Source organism: Scomber japonicus, chromosome 2 (genome assembly GCF_027409825.1).
Source record: "Scomber japonicus isolate fScoJap1 chromosome 2, fScoJap1.pri, whole genome shotgun sequence".
NCBI classification, from domain to species: Eukaryota; Metazoa; Chordata; class Actinopteri; order Scombriformes; family Scombridae; genus Scomber; species Scomber japonicus.
Window position 1 is genome coordinate 24,807,996 of NC_070579.1, and position 16,709 is coordinate 24,824,704.

Here is a 16,709-nt window from a genome sequence, read left to right on the forward strand (position 1 = left end):
AGATTAATTAAACTGCTGTCTTACACATATTTAAGTCTACATTTAGACATTTAAACCACAGCATTGTACATGCTCCATCTCCATTATTGTGACAATATTCAACAAAGATCTATAGTGTTCATTTTGGAGACTACAGTGAAACTGTTCTTACTTGCCACAATCTAATGATTTCTCAGTGTCTTAGGTCCATTATTTGTGGCAGCTCATCCAGGTGAAATGTTTCTCAGGGTTTTGAGATGATGTGATACATCAGGTTGGCATTCGGATGTTAATTTTAATTTGTTTGGGTGCTATCATGAATGAAAGGAGGAATATTCCGCACATTGCAAATACTGGACCTTCCCCTCTTTGAAGTAAAATGTATGCCTGTGATAAAAACACTCTAATTAATGAATTGTAAGGGCTCCCTGAATGTGAAGAAATATATACGTGTGAGGAAGAGTTCAACAGGCGGTTCAACAGGAGAAAACTAGAATTGACGAATGACCAGAGTTGCCAAATAAGCGTGGGAAGTCATGTGTTGATGGTGTTTTGAGGGACATCCCAGCTGTCTCTATGGATACCTGAGTGTGGTGCAGAGCCTCCACGACCGTGGAGGAGCGGAGCCTGGAAGGCGTAAATGACGTCGCTATCAGCGATTGTTGTCAAGTCATCGTCATCTGCGAAGGAACGCTGGAAACCCGTGGAGTACAACTCTGATAAGATGACCTGCAGAGAGTGTGAGAGAAACATCACATTAAATCATTATGTGTCTATAGTCATCTTTGCAGAGCTGGACCAGGATTTTTTTCTAACCCTTTAAACCAAACTTTCCCACAAGGGACTATAAAGAATTAATTAGAAGAATTAGTATTCATTTAACTAAAAGCAAGAACATCATGGTGCTGACAGTCTGGGATAACATGCTGTGAAGATGTATAGTATGACTCACTTAAATAAACCCACAATGATACTGTATATAGGGAAATTGAAAGATAAAATACAATGAAATACATTTCTAATCAGCTTGCAGACATTAAGGCAAATCCTAAAAGTTGCTTCTTAAAATCTCTCGAAATAAATCCTATGAAGCAACTTCAGAAGACTAAAAGACATTTCTCAAACAAGCACAAAATCAGAGACCATAACTTGGCAACTGAAAAAAAAGTTAAGATGCAGATTTTTGCAGAGGGAATAATATCAAGGACTCATTTCTTTTTAGAATGTCTAAATTTGTATCTACCAGAGATGTGAATTCCTTAGTTTCTTGTTTAAATCAAGACCTTCAGACCACTGACAGTAAAACAGAAAGCAGCATACTGCTAAATAAAGTGCAAATGAACAAGTCTTTATTTCGAGTGTTATTATTCCTTGATCAAGTTAGATAGGTTTGTCTGATTGGCTGGCAAGTGTCTTAAATTATGATAATGTGTCACGTTTGTGCTCAAAGAATATTAAACTTTCATTATCAGGAAACAAGAAAAAAGATGAGCGGAATGAGAGAGCATCACTCAACTCATTTATTATCCATACTTTATCAATGAGACTCTCTATAGTTCTTTCTTCTCTGCCTGTAGGCTATTTTTTGTTTTATGTTTTATTATTGTGTATCTATGTTTACTGTTCTGCCATCTGTTTTCAATAAACAATAATATTTTATGGGGCTTATAGTTATGGCACAAAATGCATTTTTAAAATACAGGTATGTAACAATGTACTCATGAACCATGATTTTTCATTTCATGGCACATTTGCATTTTTGCTGCTCTTCTGCTCTCCTGCTGTGACCCAGGCTTAGACACATTATTCATCATGTGTTGATGAACATGCAACTCTCTGAAACCTTTTCCTTTACCCTTTCTCCTGTTGGCAACATTTTAAGTGTGCGCATGCATTTATGGGTTTTTCGTTTTCTTTTAATTTTATTTTAGCAGTTCGTTCCATTATCCTTACCATTTCTGAAAATGTTTTATTCACTAACTTTATTGCTGCAAACTGGGGACAAAAAAACTTCCCTTGACTGGAGTGAATAAAGGAAACCATACAAATATTCATTCAGGTTTTATACAAGTCTAGTGTTTAACAATACGATCTAAACTACTTATCTAAAAGTCTACTGCATTTACCACAGTAATACAGGAGGCATTTTGGGTGCACTCCCCTACTTTTTTCACTTAAAAATAATTGAAGAAAAGGAGGACAAGCACAGGTAATTAATATTTAGGGTGGTCCACTCCAATTAGGTGTGCCAGTAAGCCAAGGTTGCACCTAACAGCTACTAATGCTATCTATTTCTTATTTCTTGATTGTTTAGCCTGCTAAATTCCAGAAAAATTTGAAAATGCCCATTAAAATTTCACAGAACTGCCCTTGTAATTGTTTATGAGGTCCCATCAGCATTCTAAAATGCAAAGATACTGATTATCTTTGCAGCTCAGTATTTAATGATGTAAATAGGATATTATCACCATTGAGAGGCCCCTACTGTTAGTACTTGAAGCTTTACAGTAGTTTAAAGTTTTACTTTTTTGTTTGCATTATTGTTGTTGTTTTTTTTTTTTTTTTTTTTTTATTGTTGTCTACTTTACTGTGGGTCTGAGAAAAACACCATTTCAATCCTCTACATGTCCTGTATATGTAGCAGGATTGAAAATAAAGACTAAAAAAGAAACCTGGGTTATACAAAAAAAAAGATGTCATTAAAGTCCATACACAGCAGTCTACCTACACAAGGGTTATTATTCTTAGGACTGTGTGGGTGTGTTATCTCTGCTTGACTGACATCTCCCTCATGCTCCATTTTCACCTGTTGAGTTGGGACATATAAATGACTATGCTGAGTCTGGTGACACCGAAACAGAGATCTAATGAACTGGAGTCACTGAAAATACAAGTGTGTGTATACAGGACCTTTACTGTAGATGCACTTTAAATAATCAGTTTAGTATGTGTGTGTTTCATCAGATCGTTTCAGTTTCAAACTATTTTAATGTTGCTTCAAATGCTTTTCCAACATGTTAAGCAACCAATCAAATTGTAGTAGGTAAAGGTCTTTCTTTGTGGCATGTGAATAATATTTTCTGATATATTTTTTGGTGCATTCTATCAATTGATTCTCTCACTTCAACAAAGGAAGCAAAAAAGCGGCATTTATATTTTGCTGACCAATCATGAAGCATCTGGCTGAAAAGCTCAATGTGTGTGTGTGTGTGTGTGTGTGTGTGTGTGTGTGTGTGTGTGTATACCTGGTCTGGAGAGATTTTGCCCTCCTCTGCTACCATGGCTCTCAGGCAGGACAAGGAACCAAAGAGAGGTACAGCCAGCCCCACCCGAAGATACCTCTGACCCTTTGTACTGAACACCAGGGTCACACACATCGACCTGTAGGGCAAATAGAGGGGGATTGAGGAAGCTTGTATTTATGTATGTGCAAGTGTAAGGGAGGGAAGGGATTGAAAGCCAGAGAGAGGAATACAGATGACATGTTATAGCTAAGATCTGATTTTGCAGGTTTACAGATTCCAAACTGGCATATTGGCATTTGAAAAGTCATGCCATATGTGTGATGTAGTGCTAATTATGCAGATTTCAGGAATGACAGGGGCGAAATAAATAATGTTGTTAGTTTGTTGAAGAGACATACTGTATATAAATTCCTTTTCAGCCAAACAGCAAAACAACACACTCAATAAAATGAAATGTACTGTTGAGCTTTTTAATGTTTAATATGTTAAGGGAAAAGATTTCCTGTGACAATAATATCAATTAGATTTGTCTGGGTTTGACTTAATATCTGAAGCAATTTAACTATTTTCAAATATTTCCTTAGTTTCATTTCTCTCTGGTGTGTGTGTGTAGATTCATGCTTGACTGGACATGCTAAGCTAAATCAGCATATTAGTGTTGGTCCCACAGGAAGCTGCTGTGTCCTGGGAAATGTCTGATTTACAGCAAATTGATCACTTCCTGTAGAAGTTGGGATGGCGATGAATAAGGATATGGACTGAGAAATGGAGAAGTAATAGGGAGTGAAATACATAGATGACTGGATCTGTAAGTGAGTCTGATGAGAAAGATAACAGACACAAGGGCAGATGAGGGAGAAAGGTCAAGTAAAGACAGAAATAGGTAGAAGAGTAAGGTCACGCCATCTCATTTGGGTTGAAGACAGTGTAATCGCTGACACTTTCATTTCCTGTTTCCCATCATGCATTATTCAGGTGAGTAATGTGTTAGCAGTGGGGAGGCTGACAGGGCAGACGGCAGAGTGTCTGAGCAGCTGTTTTGTTTACATTGTTAGATGCTCTGAAATGAGATGCCGAGATGTGAAATGAAACGGGATGAGAGGTGTGGGATGACACTTGAGAGGAACAGAAGAGGAACAGGAAATAGAGATGTCAGCTTCCAAAGCAGGATTTTTTGCAGACTTCCAGCCTCCTGCTGGTTTAAAGCCTGATAGTTTCTATCAGTGAACAGATTCTTCTGCCTCAAAAGATTAAAAGGGTCTTAAAAAAAGACCCAGCGAGTGCCATGATTCTGCTCAACTTGCATAAAATGCTATTGCAGAGTTTCTGTGTGCAACCATATATATTTCCTATTCCTGGACTATTTGCACAAACCTGTAAACCTGTTTTAACTAACTGAAACAAATATGGATGATAATGTTTTATTTAAGACTTTAAACTTCAGTTTAATCCCTCAAAGTGAATGTTATACTAGGTGTTTTTTAAATATGTATTTAACAGCAGTAGCATATGGAAATGTGTATTTGGATACTGATTGAAAACTCAGACATCTGAGATTTAGTGTAAGAAATGTCTAGTGAAATAATTTGCATTCACAGATGTTGGAAAATGAAACAGAAGACACACAATGACAAAAAATAGATGGAAATAAGGGCATGCACTTCTTCTTGCATTACAAAAGGCTGCCCTGTGCAATAAAAACATCCACATTTCTAACTGGATAACATATCTGTCAAAAATAAAGTTCTCTGCATATTGTAAGATGAATGAGTGACATTTAAAAAATGAGTGACATTTAAAAAATTAATCTTTGGCACATGTTAGATCAGATTATGGTTAAATTGGTTAAATGACACTAAAACATATAAAACCAACAGTATGGCACTTATTATTACTTGTTTGAGTAAAGTCGAGCACAGAATTAATGTATCATTCTGCTGAATGTGATCTTAATCCTGCAGTCTGCTGCTGAGCTTTACCATGGAAGCACCTTCTGTGGTCAGTGTATTAATTTGGTTTTGTACATAATGTTTGCGGTTAGTTTGTTCAGGTCTTTGTTAAAGTGTATTAGCAGTTATTAGTACAGGCTACATGCAATCATCAAATACTCCATAAGCTTGGATAACCATGTTGACCTAGCCTACTGTACCCACCCAGAAGGCAATACAAAGGCTCAATGAAACATACGCCCTTAGTTTGCGTTGCTAAATTACTCACTGACCAGTAACTAACAAGCATCGTACAAAGGTTTTACCACTTTAGTAGATATTTTAAATAGTTTCAGGAATATTAACCTTTGAAATAATGATGCTGAGACTGACTATGTAAGGTTAATTTGGGAGAAAACACTCAAACATACTGCTGTTCTGCTTTTCTCTGCCATACTGGCATTATCTGTAGCACCCAGACCTTGATGCCACGCTGCCAACCAGACCCTGCTGTGTCTCTGGTGGCTTCAGACTTATCAGGCATTCTGGTGGGATACTACTGCAGCAGGACGGAGCAATGAGGGCAGTGTGTGTTTGTGCGTGCAAGTCAGGTCAGTGTGGGGCCAGCAGCCAGTCCACACTGAGCTTGAATGAATTTCTCCCTGTGCTGGGCTCAGGCAACTGCAGAGATAGACCACACACTGTCAGAGAACACGCGTAACAATAATGAGTTGAGGGTTAGCTCTGTGGTGGCCATGCAGTGAGTTTGCAGAGCAGCGGCATCTGTATATTTGGAGATAGCAGGATTCATTGAGCAGTGAATGTAGGGAAATTGTGAGATGGGATTAGGCTGAAATTTAATAGATTTTTGTTGTTTTTGTTGTGTCTTTCAAACATATTTTATAGCTGTTTTTATGGAATGCCTTGATATACGGGCAGAAAAGGAGGATAACATAGGGGAATTGATTTTGATAGCAACCAGAAATGGATTGCTGAAGCCCAAAGAAATTTAAAGCCACAGTGTCACATTGTTATGTCAATACTGATATTAGTATTTGACATTTAAAAATGAAAATGCTGGTAGTCTCTCTTCTCTCAAACATTACTGATTGAAAATCCCAAAATTGGTTTATTTATTGCATGGTACAACTTGTTGGGGTTCTCTGGTGGACAACTTTGTAACACAGAGAGTTTTTGTGACCTTAAACAACTGGCAATTCTGAACTACAAAGTCTGACTAGCCAACATCTACACCAATACAATATATCTACACAAAGGTACTAGTGGCTGATATATCTATCCAGCCAATTTATCAGTCTAGATCTAGTATGGGCATAACACACTCTCCCTCTATTTGCACCTTTATTGTCAACATTTTGAAAAAGTTCTTTGTGCATATCCTCTCTTGTTCTCCCTCTATCTTTCCATTCATATGTCAAAGTCGTACTGTCTAACAGAGGGGACCTTGCTGACATGCAGCTTCAGGTGTGGTTAAAAATGGAAACAGCAAAGAAAGTGTTTGGTCAGGGATTTTTGATGGCAAACATTTATCACTTTGATATGACCATGGCCAAAAGCTCTGTGTGTACAGCAAGTGTGCAGCTATGCATGTGTTTGTCTAGTTCTTTTTCCTTTTGAAATGTTTGCTTTTACAGTGCATCTTTTATGATAGAGATATTGTTCATCTTACTCATTGAGGCAATATCTATGCTAAATTGGTAATCTGGATGAACATATCCATATCATTGATATCAGGTGACCACAGTGTCAACTACCCAGGAGCTAAGTTAAGCTTTTGCATGCCAAAACATTTGTGGGTATGCGCTAGGGCTTACACGAGATTTAACCCACATCAGGTACATATTAAACCATATCATTCATCAGCTGAAGTTAAAACAATTGAAAAATGACTAAAAACTGCAGTAATACATTTACTTCATTAGTTCAAGAGGTACAACATGTCATTAAGCTTAAACTGGTCATGTAAGTGAGTTATTATCTTAACACACTGGCCTATAATAACATAAACAGCAAAGGTCATATTAGTTGATCTAATGAATATGTCATGTATATTGTACATCACCTGGTTTGTCGTAGGGGGATAGGCAGGGAGATACATAGAAACGGGTCGAAGGTGTTGCTCTGCTTAAGGCAATGAGGGCACGTCAGAGAAGACCTGGAGGGACAGAGAAACACCAATGAAAATCTTGATTTCACATTTTTTCTTTCAATTAAATATGATCTTGGACCAACATATATTCTAATTTCAATGACGGAATATTATGACATAATAATTCTCATTTCCCATTATCATCCTGCTTTAAACCATTTCAGTCTATTTCTGCATCAGCCCATAGCAGTCACGAAGCTCATACATCCTTTAAATATTTCAAAGACAATGGCTATTAGAAGAAAAAAAGCTCTTTCAACTTTACACCTTGACTACATACACACTGTCAGCCTGATGGACCAACAGTTATCACATCACATCATATCTATCTTGAATATGGAATAACTGAGCAGTAGAAATAAACTGTACTGTATGCAGCAACAGAAAAATCCATTGTGAATATTCCATATGGACAGTGGTGAATACTAAGCACTGAAACAGGCCATCTGGACTAATCTGCTGCTGAGAAGAGGGCAACAAAGCAACAGAAGTGGGATGCTGTTCAGAGTTTTAGCATAAAATTACTAACTTAGGCAGACTAGATGACTGCAGTAAATGAAAAATGCAAATGAGCTGGAGAAGAGAAGAAATAGAGAAGAAAGGGGCAAGGAAAGATAAAAGATGAAAGGTGGATTGGGCATGTTTAAAAGGTGGTGATGGTGAAGATAAACAGTTAAAGGAACAAAGAAGGACAGCAGCCATGGCACAGGTTGAAAAGGCAGGGGAAACAAAAGTGGAGAGCAAAGACAGAGATGAAGAGAAAGACAACAAAGTGCAGGCCTCAGTGGGAGGACAGATTAAAAATGAACAGAAGGTTGGAGGCAGGACAGTCGAGCTGACAAAATCTAGAAAGCAAAGCTGACAGAGAAAAAGACACCAACAGGAACTGTCAAGGTCTTTGAGCCACCAGCCGAGAGTGAGCAGATCAGAGCGGAGGAATGACAGAAGGATAGAGAAACTGAGGATCCCAACCTGCAGTCCACTATCTGAAAGAAACTGCAGCAAAACAGTTTTCAAAGCCACATAGTGACCTCATGAGGATTTCATATTTGAAACTCAGAACACAATAAAGTCTGACTGTATAGACTGTATAGATACAAAAGATGCAGCCAACATCATATTTTAAACATACCACAATACCTACGTCGTCATAATGAATATTAAATCAAATCACTCCAAACTGGACACAAAAAAGCTTGAAATAGTCACACTATTTTTGTGGATCAATGAATTGATTAATAATTGCAGGTCTGTAAAATATGCTTGCTTCATCTTATTTCTGGCAGTTGAGCTGTATCCAAGTTTGTGGAGATACAAACTAAAGTATATGCTGGAAATAATACAACAGTTTTCAAACTCCACATTTCCTCGCTGTCAATGTTGCATCCAGTGTTCCGTGGCAGACAGTCACAGGCACACTAATGATGCCAGTTTTGTACTCAGTAAAGCAGACTGTCAGGTTGTACTCAGCCATAGGCACACACACACACACACACACACACACACACACACACACAATGCTGTGCACACCCAAGAAACTGCACTTACTTACACTGAAATTCACCATGCAGAAACACCCTCACACACACAAACTAAAAAAGCTTGTGGGGAGGCTGACAGTGTTTCCAGTCTGGTGGAGAATATGAGATAAGTATTCCTGCTGATGACATATGTGTGTGTGTGTGATAGACAGGAAGCAAGGATTGTACTTGTGTACAAGATTCAGATGTCAAACTAAAGACCACCAACTCTTTAGTTTACACCAGATACATGGAGCTCCACCACAAACACACACATGCACAGCTCACCAGCAGCTACTTTTATTTATCATAGAGAAAGTTGAGCTACTCTCCCTCCGTTCTGCTCGGAGCTACAAAAACAACACTCCACACCAGCAGCATCTCTAAACATTATGCAGTGTCATGTTACCTGATTCAAGTTACAGTTATTCTAAATTGAGAAGCTTTGCAGCACGATACAGGAGACAGTGTTGTTGATGTTGCAAAGTACACAGCACAAACTAGATCAGGATGTTATAAGATATGAAACATATATAACTTTACAGTATATGGTTTATTATGTTATGAAGTCAGGAATGAGCTGATGTCAGAGTTGCAAGGTTTGCTACAAATTAAGTTTATTTAACAAAAGTAAAACATTTCCATCCATCTAAAAAGATTTCTAGTGTATTTGTAGTTAGGATTTCCTCAAATAAAAAGAGTGGAAAATCTGAGGGAATGGCCAACTAGTTTAAATTCAAAGCCATTTTGCAGCTGAGCCTTAACTTAACAATCAAGTGGCTAAATTAACTGTGAGGTAATGCATTGTAATTGATGTGTACTTGTGATTTAATGGAGCGATGAAGCATTGTCACTGTACCATGTGATTCAACACGTGTCAATCACAAGTAAAAAAAAAAAAAAAAAAAAAAAGATATAAAGAATGGCAAAGTTTGCACACTATCTTGAATAAACACTTAAAATGTGGGGTAAAAAAACATCTCTTCCACATCAACAATAATTCTGGTCACAGCTGCAGTCCCATAGGTAGCCAACAAAAAATGTTCTTCTCAAAGAAACCTGATGGTTTAGTCACTGCAGTCTTGACCTTCTTCAAGGTGTTAATAGTGTCAGCTGACAGATCCAGACAGTGATGGATGGAGGTCTGGGCTCAGGAGGAGATGCAGACCAAAAACAACTAGATAGAATGTGTTGCTGGTATTTACACGGAATTAAAAAATACACAAGAAAAACTGACATTGCTTTCAGTGGGACATTCCTCTCATAAAGGTTGAACGCCTCATTTATAATTGCACTATTCAAAATGCTTATATTAACAGCAACCAATGAACTGAGTGCAATGTGAAAGGGGGGACTTACTCTATATAAACAAACATACAGAGAATGATCATCCGACTCTGCTGTTCCCACCAGCAGGGCATTTTAGGATCTTCCAGTTCATTGTTTTGATCACTGCAACTTTACTGTCTGGTTCATTTTCTCACATCATGCTCTGATAAATTCACTGGATATTACCTGCCAAGCATCAAAAGGCAGTCAGGAAAAGTAAGTAACTCATTTAGCAACTGATGCACAGATATTTTCCTGAGGAGTTGGCAATAACAGATTATTGTATTGTACTCCATGCAAACCTTAGTGTTGCACAGTGCCTGCTGGATATGTAAATAGACAACTGATTGCTAACACATTTGCCATAGTAACTTAATATGGTGGAAATAAGTCAATGAAATGTTAATAATTGCTAATTAGTTTCATCTGACTATTAATTCTGACCAATCAGCCTGTGAAAATAAGTCCAAGAATATACTGACACTTTAATCTAGTTTCTCTTGCTGATGCAAAAAGCACATCCTCATACCACAGAGAAATCTTCCTGATCTTACCAGGAGGAACATGCTTTCCAGCTAGGAACTGCAAAACAGACAGGAAACACACATCAAACAACACCTCCAGAATCATTAGTACCCTGATGAGTCAAAAAACATTTTACTCATTAAATCCCACCAGGCCTATAATAAATGATGAATGTTCTGTTGTTGGTATGGTACAGAATATGTATTCATTGCACCTGGCTGAATTAACAACATTGCAAAACATCACTATACAATCCACAGTAAGCTTCAGGTGTATTCCATTAAATGAAAAGTACACATAACCATCACAGTCCTGTTTGTCATGATTAGATCAATTGTCAGTTCTCTAGAGGTGAACAAATGATTATTGTGCAAGTAAGAAGCACAGTAAATTGTGACTTGCCCTTAAAGAGGAAAGTGACATTTTCATTTCATTTCAAGAAAAGCATTAAACTTATTTTTCTTTCATAGAAGTGAGAGGTAAGATGGCTCATCTGACAAGCTCTTAAAATATTAGCTTTGGTCCCTTATGAAGTAGGAAAGAAAGAAGAAAGAAGTAGGACCAACAAAACGTCAACACAAACACATTAAACTTGGAGCTGTATTAATTGTCATAATTCTCCAATAGTTGACTATTCTCCTTCTGGGCCTGAAAGTGAAAGGGAGAGCTCAGTGAGCTAATTTTATTCTGTCTGCCAGTCAGTCAGTCAGTCATGTGTCACTGGCTTTGGATTGGAGGACACTCATCTGATAGAGTGTCTATCAGAGAGTTCAAGTGGAGGTCTCCTGTCAGGGGAAATGAACTCAGCTACAAGGGGTGTTGAGACTCAGATCATATACAGTCATGCTGAATCTCATACAAACCTTTTTGTCACCCTCACTTTCATAAGCATTAACTCTCCCTCTTAGGTTTAGAAAAGGTAGCATTTCAAAGCACCGGTACCTGGATTCAAAGATGGTAACTAACCCCTCTATCTCTGGCCCTGTTCACACCTGACTTTAACCATGTGTCTTGGGAGTTGTGATCACAAGAAGACAGCTGTAAGTACATCAATTCAAGTCTTGCATTAGAATGTGTCTTACATATGTCATGAGTGACGACTTGTTATCGGATCTCACTTCCCTGCTAAATAAAAAACAAATACATTGTTGTTTTTAAGAGACGGGAGTAGGCAATGCACTTCCTGTGCCTAGTCTACAGGGTTACTCACACTAGGCCCGGTTGGCTTGTACCGTGCCAGAGCATGATTGTCCCCCCTCCCCATTCCCCCAATGGGCTGCGCTCACATTGCATGTTAAATCTGAGTTTGCTGCTGTCCAAAAACAGTGAACCGCAGAACAACAAATTACAAAGCAGCCTGCAGTTTAGATTGATGATGATGTCAGCAAGCCACAGTGCTGGTAGCAAAGTGGAGTTGAAAAAATATAGATTAAATATGCATAAATAATAAGGTAATTTTGAGTCAACTACAGCAAATACAGTCACGGAGCATTTGGTAGTAATATCCCAGTGTGACTTCTACATGCATTTGACTACTGTACATTTCTATGTTTTTATTTTTTTTATTTTTCCTGCATCTTCAATTCAATTGTACCTAAAACTACCATTAAATAAGTGGTCTAAACATCGAAGTACAGTTTGGGTCCCTGACAATAAACTTTAGGGACTAATATGATTCAGACAATCCATTATTCACTAACACACACACACACACACACACACACACACACACACACACACACACACACACGCACACACACACTCACATTGAACTCACTGGAAAAGGGTAGAGTAGGGAGAGTGGGAGGTTGTGCACTGCACTGCATGGGCTCTTTTCCTCTCCAGCCAGCCACTGGGACCTTCCAGTGTACAGCAGCTCTGTAGGACTGCTGTGGCTCATACACTGTTACCATGACAGTTATTTATTTATTCCTAAGCAATGGACAGATACAAGAGGGGCAGAAATCTAATAGGACTGAGGCAAACAAGCTATACGTCGTCAACACATACACATACATATAGTCTACATATATACAGCACTAGAGCTACATCATTGCAGTCATTTTTTAAAGCTATTTTTTTCATTCCTCATTTCATTTCTATTTTCCTCTTTCCATCAACAAATGACAAGACTATTAAGTGCACAAGCAAAGAGGCAGGAAAACAAACCCAATGTGTATGACAGAGTAGTACAATAAAGGAAAAAGGAGCATAAATTAGAATAATATTAGTTGGAATCAAGTGAAGGTAAAGGTAATACATCTTTTATATTATCCCTAATAAAATCATGATTCTCAGTGGATAGTGAATAATGCCCCCTCACTCTGCCTTCAATCACAAACCTACATATTATGAGGTTCTGGATCAATATTTGTCACTGTGATTGAGGTCATTTTTGACTCCAGAGTAATATGCTTTATACTTTTTGTACAGTATGTAATAACTTGGAGTGAGGCAGCAAGTGGGTCTCTGCAGACGACTTTTGTGTTTGCAAAACAAAAAAAAAAAACTAGATCAAAAGCATACTTCCATTTGGTAATGCCCTGCGCTAACTGGCTAGCTCCTACTTCAAAGCCAGGGACGGCTGGGTGGTATGGGGAGGGTGGGGTGTTGTTTGGGGCACTGTGGGTGGTGAAGGCTTCAAAATCAAAGTAAGGAAGGTCAATGTCTGGCCATATTTTCAGCAGCCGCTCCGCAGCTGTGTGGCGTGGTACGACCGGACAGATGCCTCTGTGAGGCCAACTCAAGCACACTCTGACCTGTGTGCATCTTTGGGGAAAAAGGCAAGCCCCTGCGGACCATCTTTGAAGATGAGAGAAAGTTTGCACTTATGCTTCTTATGAAGCTTTGAATCTTCAAAGGATCTGGTATAAAAATGTATGATTGGTGGTGAGAACATTTCAAACTCAGCAATCTATCTATGTATTACTGTGCTTTGCTGCATATAGTCGAGTATTTCAAAGTTTTGAGCTGTACTTATGTTAATTGTTAATGGCTCTTGGTTAAACTTGAGTATCTACAAAAAACTGTGACTTGTTAGCTTGCATGTATATTTTAGTTTACTTTGTGATTTTAATAGATCTATAAAGCTGAGTTCTATCTGACAACACTTATTACATAAACTATGATTTCTCAGTTTTTCACATTGAATAGACATCAATATAAAAGCCACTGTGATGAGAAAAAAGTTAACTCTCTTGTTTGTCTAGACAAATAAAGAGGCTGGGGCTTTCCACACATCACCCAGGCCATTAAAAATAGATGCCACAAACTGAGAGTGACAGACGGAGGAGGAGGGGGAAGCTTTGACAAAGGCTCATTTAAACGCTGCGGCACAACGGAGTGACTTGAGCACTGACTCCCACATCGGCAGCCCAAACCACAAGACAGCCCTGGCTCTAATCGCAAACATTTATTCAGCTCAGACAACTCCACCGAATGCCTCTGAGGAGCATCTCTGTGAGATATAAAAAGAATCAGGAAGGAAGAAGAGGGAGGAAGGGGGGAGAGAAAGAAAGACCGACCAAGAGATATAGACAGAGAGAGAGAGAGAGAGAGAGAGAGAGAGAGAGAGAGAGAGAGAGAGAGAGAGAGAGAGAGAGAGAGAGAGAGAGAGAGAGAGAGAGAGAGAGAGAGGGAGAGAGAGAAGGCCAAAGTCAGACACAGATAGTGATAGAGACAGGCAAAGAAATGAAGACACAAAAATAAAACACTGCAAGATTGCAAGGGAGTGATTGCTCTCAAGTTAGTCTGCATTAAGAGGCAAAGTGCCACACTCACTCTAGTTCCCCAGAGATTACATGAAGTAAAGAGGGGGAGAAGAGGAAAGGAGTGAGAACGATAGCATAGAGGGAGGATTAAGATTCCTGACTCAGCAGACTGCAACCAATTCTGACCATCGTAGACTAATGAGATGAGAATACAAACAAAATAAAATCAATAGAACAAAATAAAAATGCAATCTGTCAAAACTCATCAAGGCATTCATCAAGGCATTCAGTAATGACAGTAATTATCTGTAGGCAGGACAAAATCTTGCCACTTTCATAAGGCAAGGCCACTACTGTGAGAGTGCACTGAACAGATCAGTCTGGACAAAATAAAACATCCTGTGCCATTGAGAGACCGTCGGTATTGTAATTGCAGATGGAGTACCTATAACCTAGCCTAGGCCAATCAAATGTCAAATTGATTTTACTTGGCTTGAGCCTGGGCACAGCTTGTTAGCTGCAAAAGTTAGGCTTTTGTGTGCCTACGCCATTGTTGTGATTTGTTTTTACTATATAAAACGCTAAAATCTCTTTTAGTTTGCTGTTAGCATGGCATTACTGTAGTTTGCTTGTTCTATGCTGTTCCTGTGTATTGCCTGGCTTGATCTGGTCTTTGCAGCTTTACAGTAGTCCCTCAGAACAACTCAGACATTTTAGAAACTTATAAATATAATAATATTTAATAATAAAAGATGAGCCAAGTGTGGCAGTTTCAGTGGGAAACAGTAACAAGCAAGAAAAAAGATGACATAATAAACAAGAGCATGATCAAAGGTCACATATATGTATGAATCACACGGTTTAGAGTGTGTGCAAAATAGCAACAGCACAACAACACACATCTGAGAGGAAAATCAGAATACAGAGAAACTATTACAAAAATGATATTTACAAAATTAGTATTGAAAAGATGAATCAAGAACATCAATTAGCAATAATTATGATAATCAGTTGGTGATTTCAAGTTATTTATCAAACAGAAATGCCAAAGCGTTCTCTGTTTGTTGTAGATTTTTGGATTTTAGATGTTGTTTGGACACAAATGGAGCTTTGGTGACAGCTTTGTCAGGAAGACTATCTGTTGCATGCTCAGGTCTGTAGTTTTATTTCTCAAACCATCTGTCATTCCCATCCCAATCACATGCTCACTCATAATTTCCTTAACTGTCATTGCAATTGCAATTGAGACATCAACTGGTCACATCTAACCAGCAACACAGTGACACACCATAGTGAGCTCCACCAACTCCCCATCACCACCCAGTCCTCAAGATTCATCAGTGCATCACTTCATCAACCTCATCAGCCTTATCAATCTCAGCAGAAGTCTTCAGCTACCACCAACTCTGTCTGGACAGTGTCAGGAGGGATTCATCTGGCTGCTTAGGACTCCCTCAATACAACATTTCCCTGCTGAGACTTAATCATCAATATATACGATAAAATAATAATATACTAAAATAAAGTAGAATTCTTCACTTGTCTCTCCTGATCTAATGAGAAATTTAAAGACCTCACATTTGGGTCTAAGACTTGGGTCTACGAAACAGTTTTTTATCAACTAAACCATGATTGATTAACTAAACACAAAAAAAATTAAACTGAAAGTTTAAGTAACAAGGAGGATAATCATTAATTGCAGCCCTTTACAAAACTGTGTACTAAAACTGACCAGGATTTAGTCTGTGATTTCTATTTGCAATGTCGTAACTAAAGGTCTGTCACATGTGTTCTCTAAACCATCTCCTCCAGGTTTTAACAGTGGTGCAGCCCCACACAATGAACAATCACATCTTCCTCTCTCTATATTTATACACATCTTACTCAAACCCCCTCAAGTGTATTCCACAGTCCCGCATTTTGTGGTTTGCAGTTACATGATAAGCTTGGTAGCCTGGATGTTACAACTGACTCACAGAAAGACCTGTGAGAAAACAGATGTAATAATAAGCTATTACTGCACACTGGACCAATTCACTGCACTCTAAACTTCTATTTAAGGGTGACGTTCGAAAGAAAGGAGTAATTACAGAGTGTTTAAGGTTTGTTCTAGGCTATCTGATAAAATCAGTACAACACATCTATCTATCTATCTATCTATCTATCTATCTATCTTGCATCCATCCATCCATATATCTCTCTAGAGGGTGCAGACAGGACCATGGTATACTGAATGTATGATGGACAAACATACCACATCACAGTAACATACAGATCACTAAATACTGTAATAATTTGAGTAA

General features: G+C 38.4%; 1 protein-coding gene across 1 annotated transcript in view; it reads right to left on the reverse strand.

Moving 5' to 3' along the window:
• Positions 1–16,709, reverse strand: part of usp43a (ubiquitin specific peptidase 43a) — a 96,156-nt gene that overhangs the window by 36,915 nt on the left and 42,532 nt on the right. The window contains exons 4-6 of the mRNA XM_053331886.1: positions 7,236–7,328; positions 3,225–3,360; positions 564–708 (exon numbers count right to left, since the gene is read on the reverse strand). Of these exons, the coding sequence (XP_053187861.1) occupies positions 564–708; positions 3,225–3,360; positions 7,236–7,328 (374 nt within the window). The remainder of the gene's footprint in view (positions 1–563; positions 709–3,224; positions 3,361–7,235; positions 7,329–16,709) is intronic.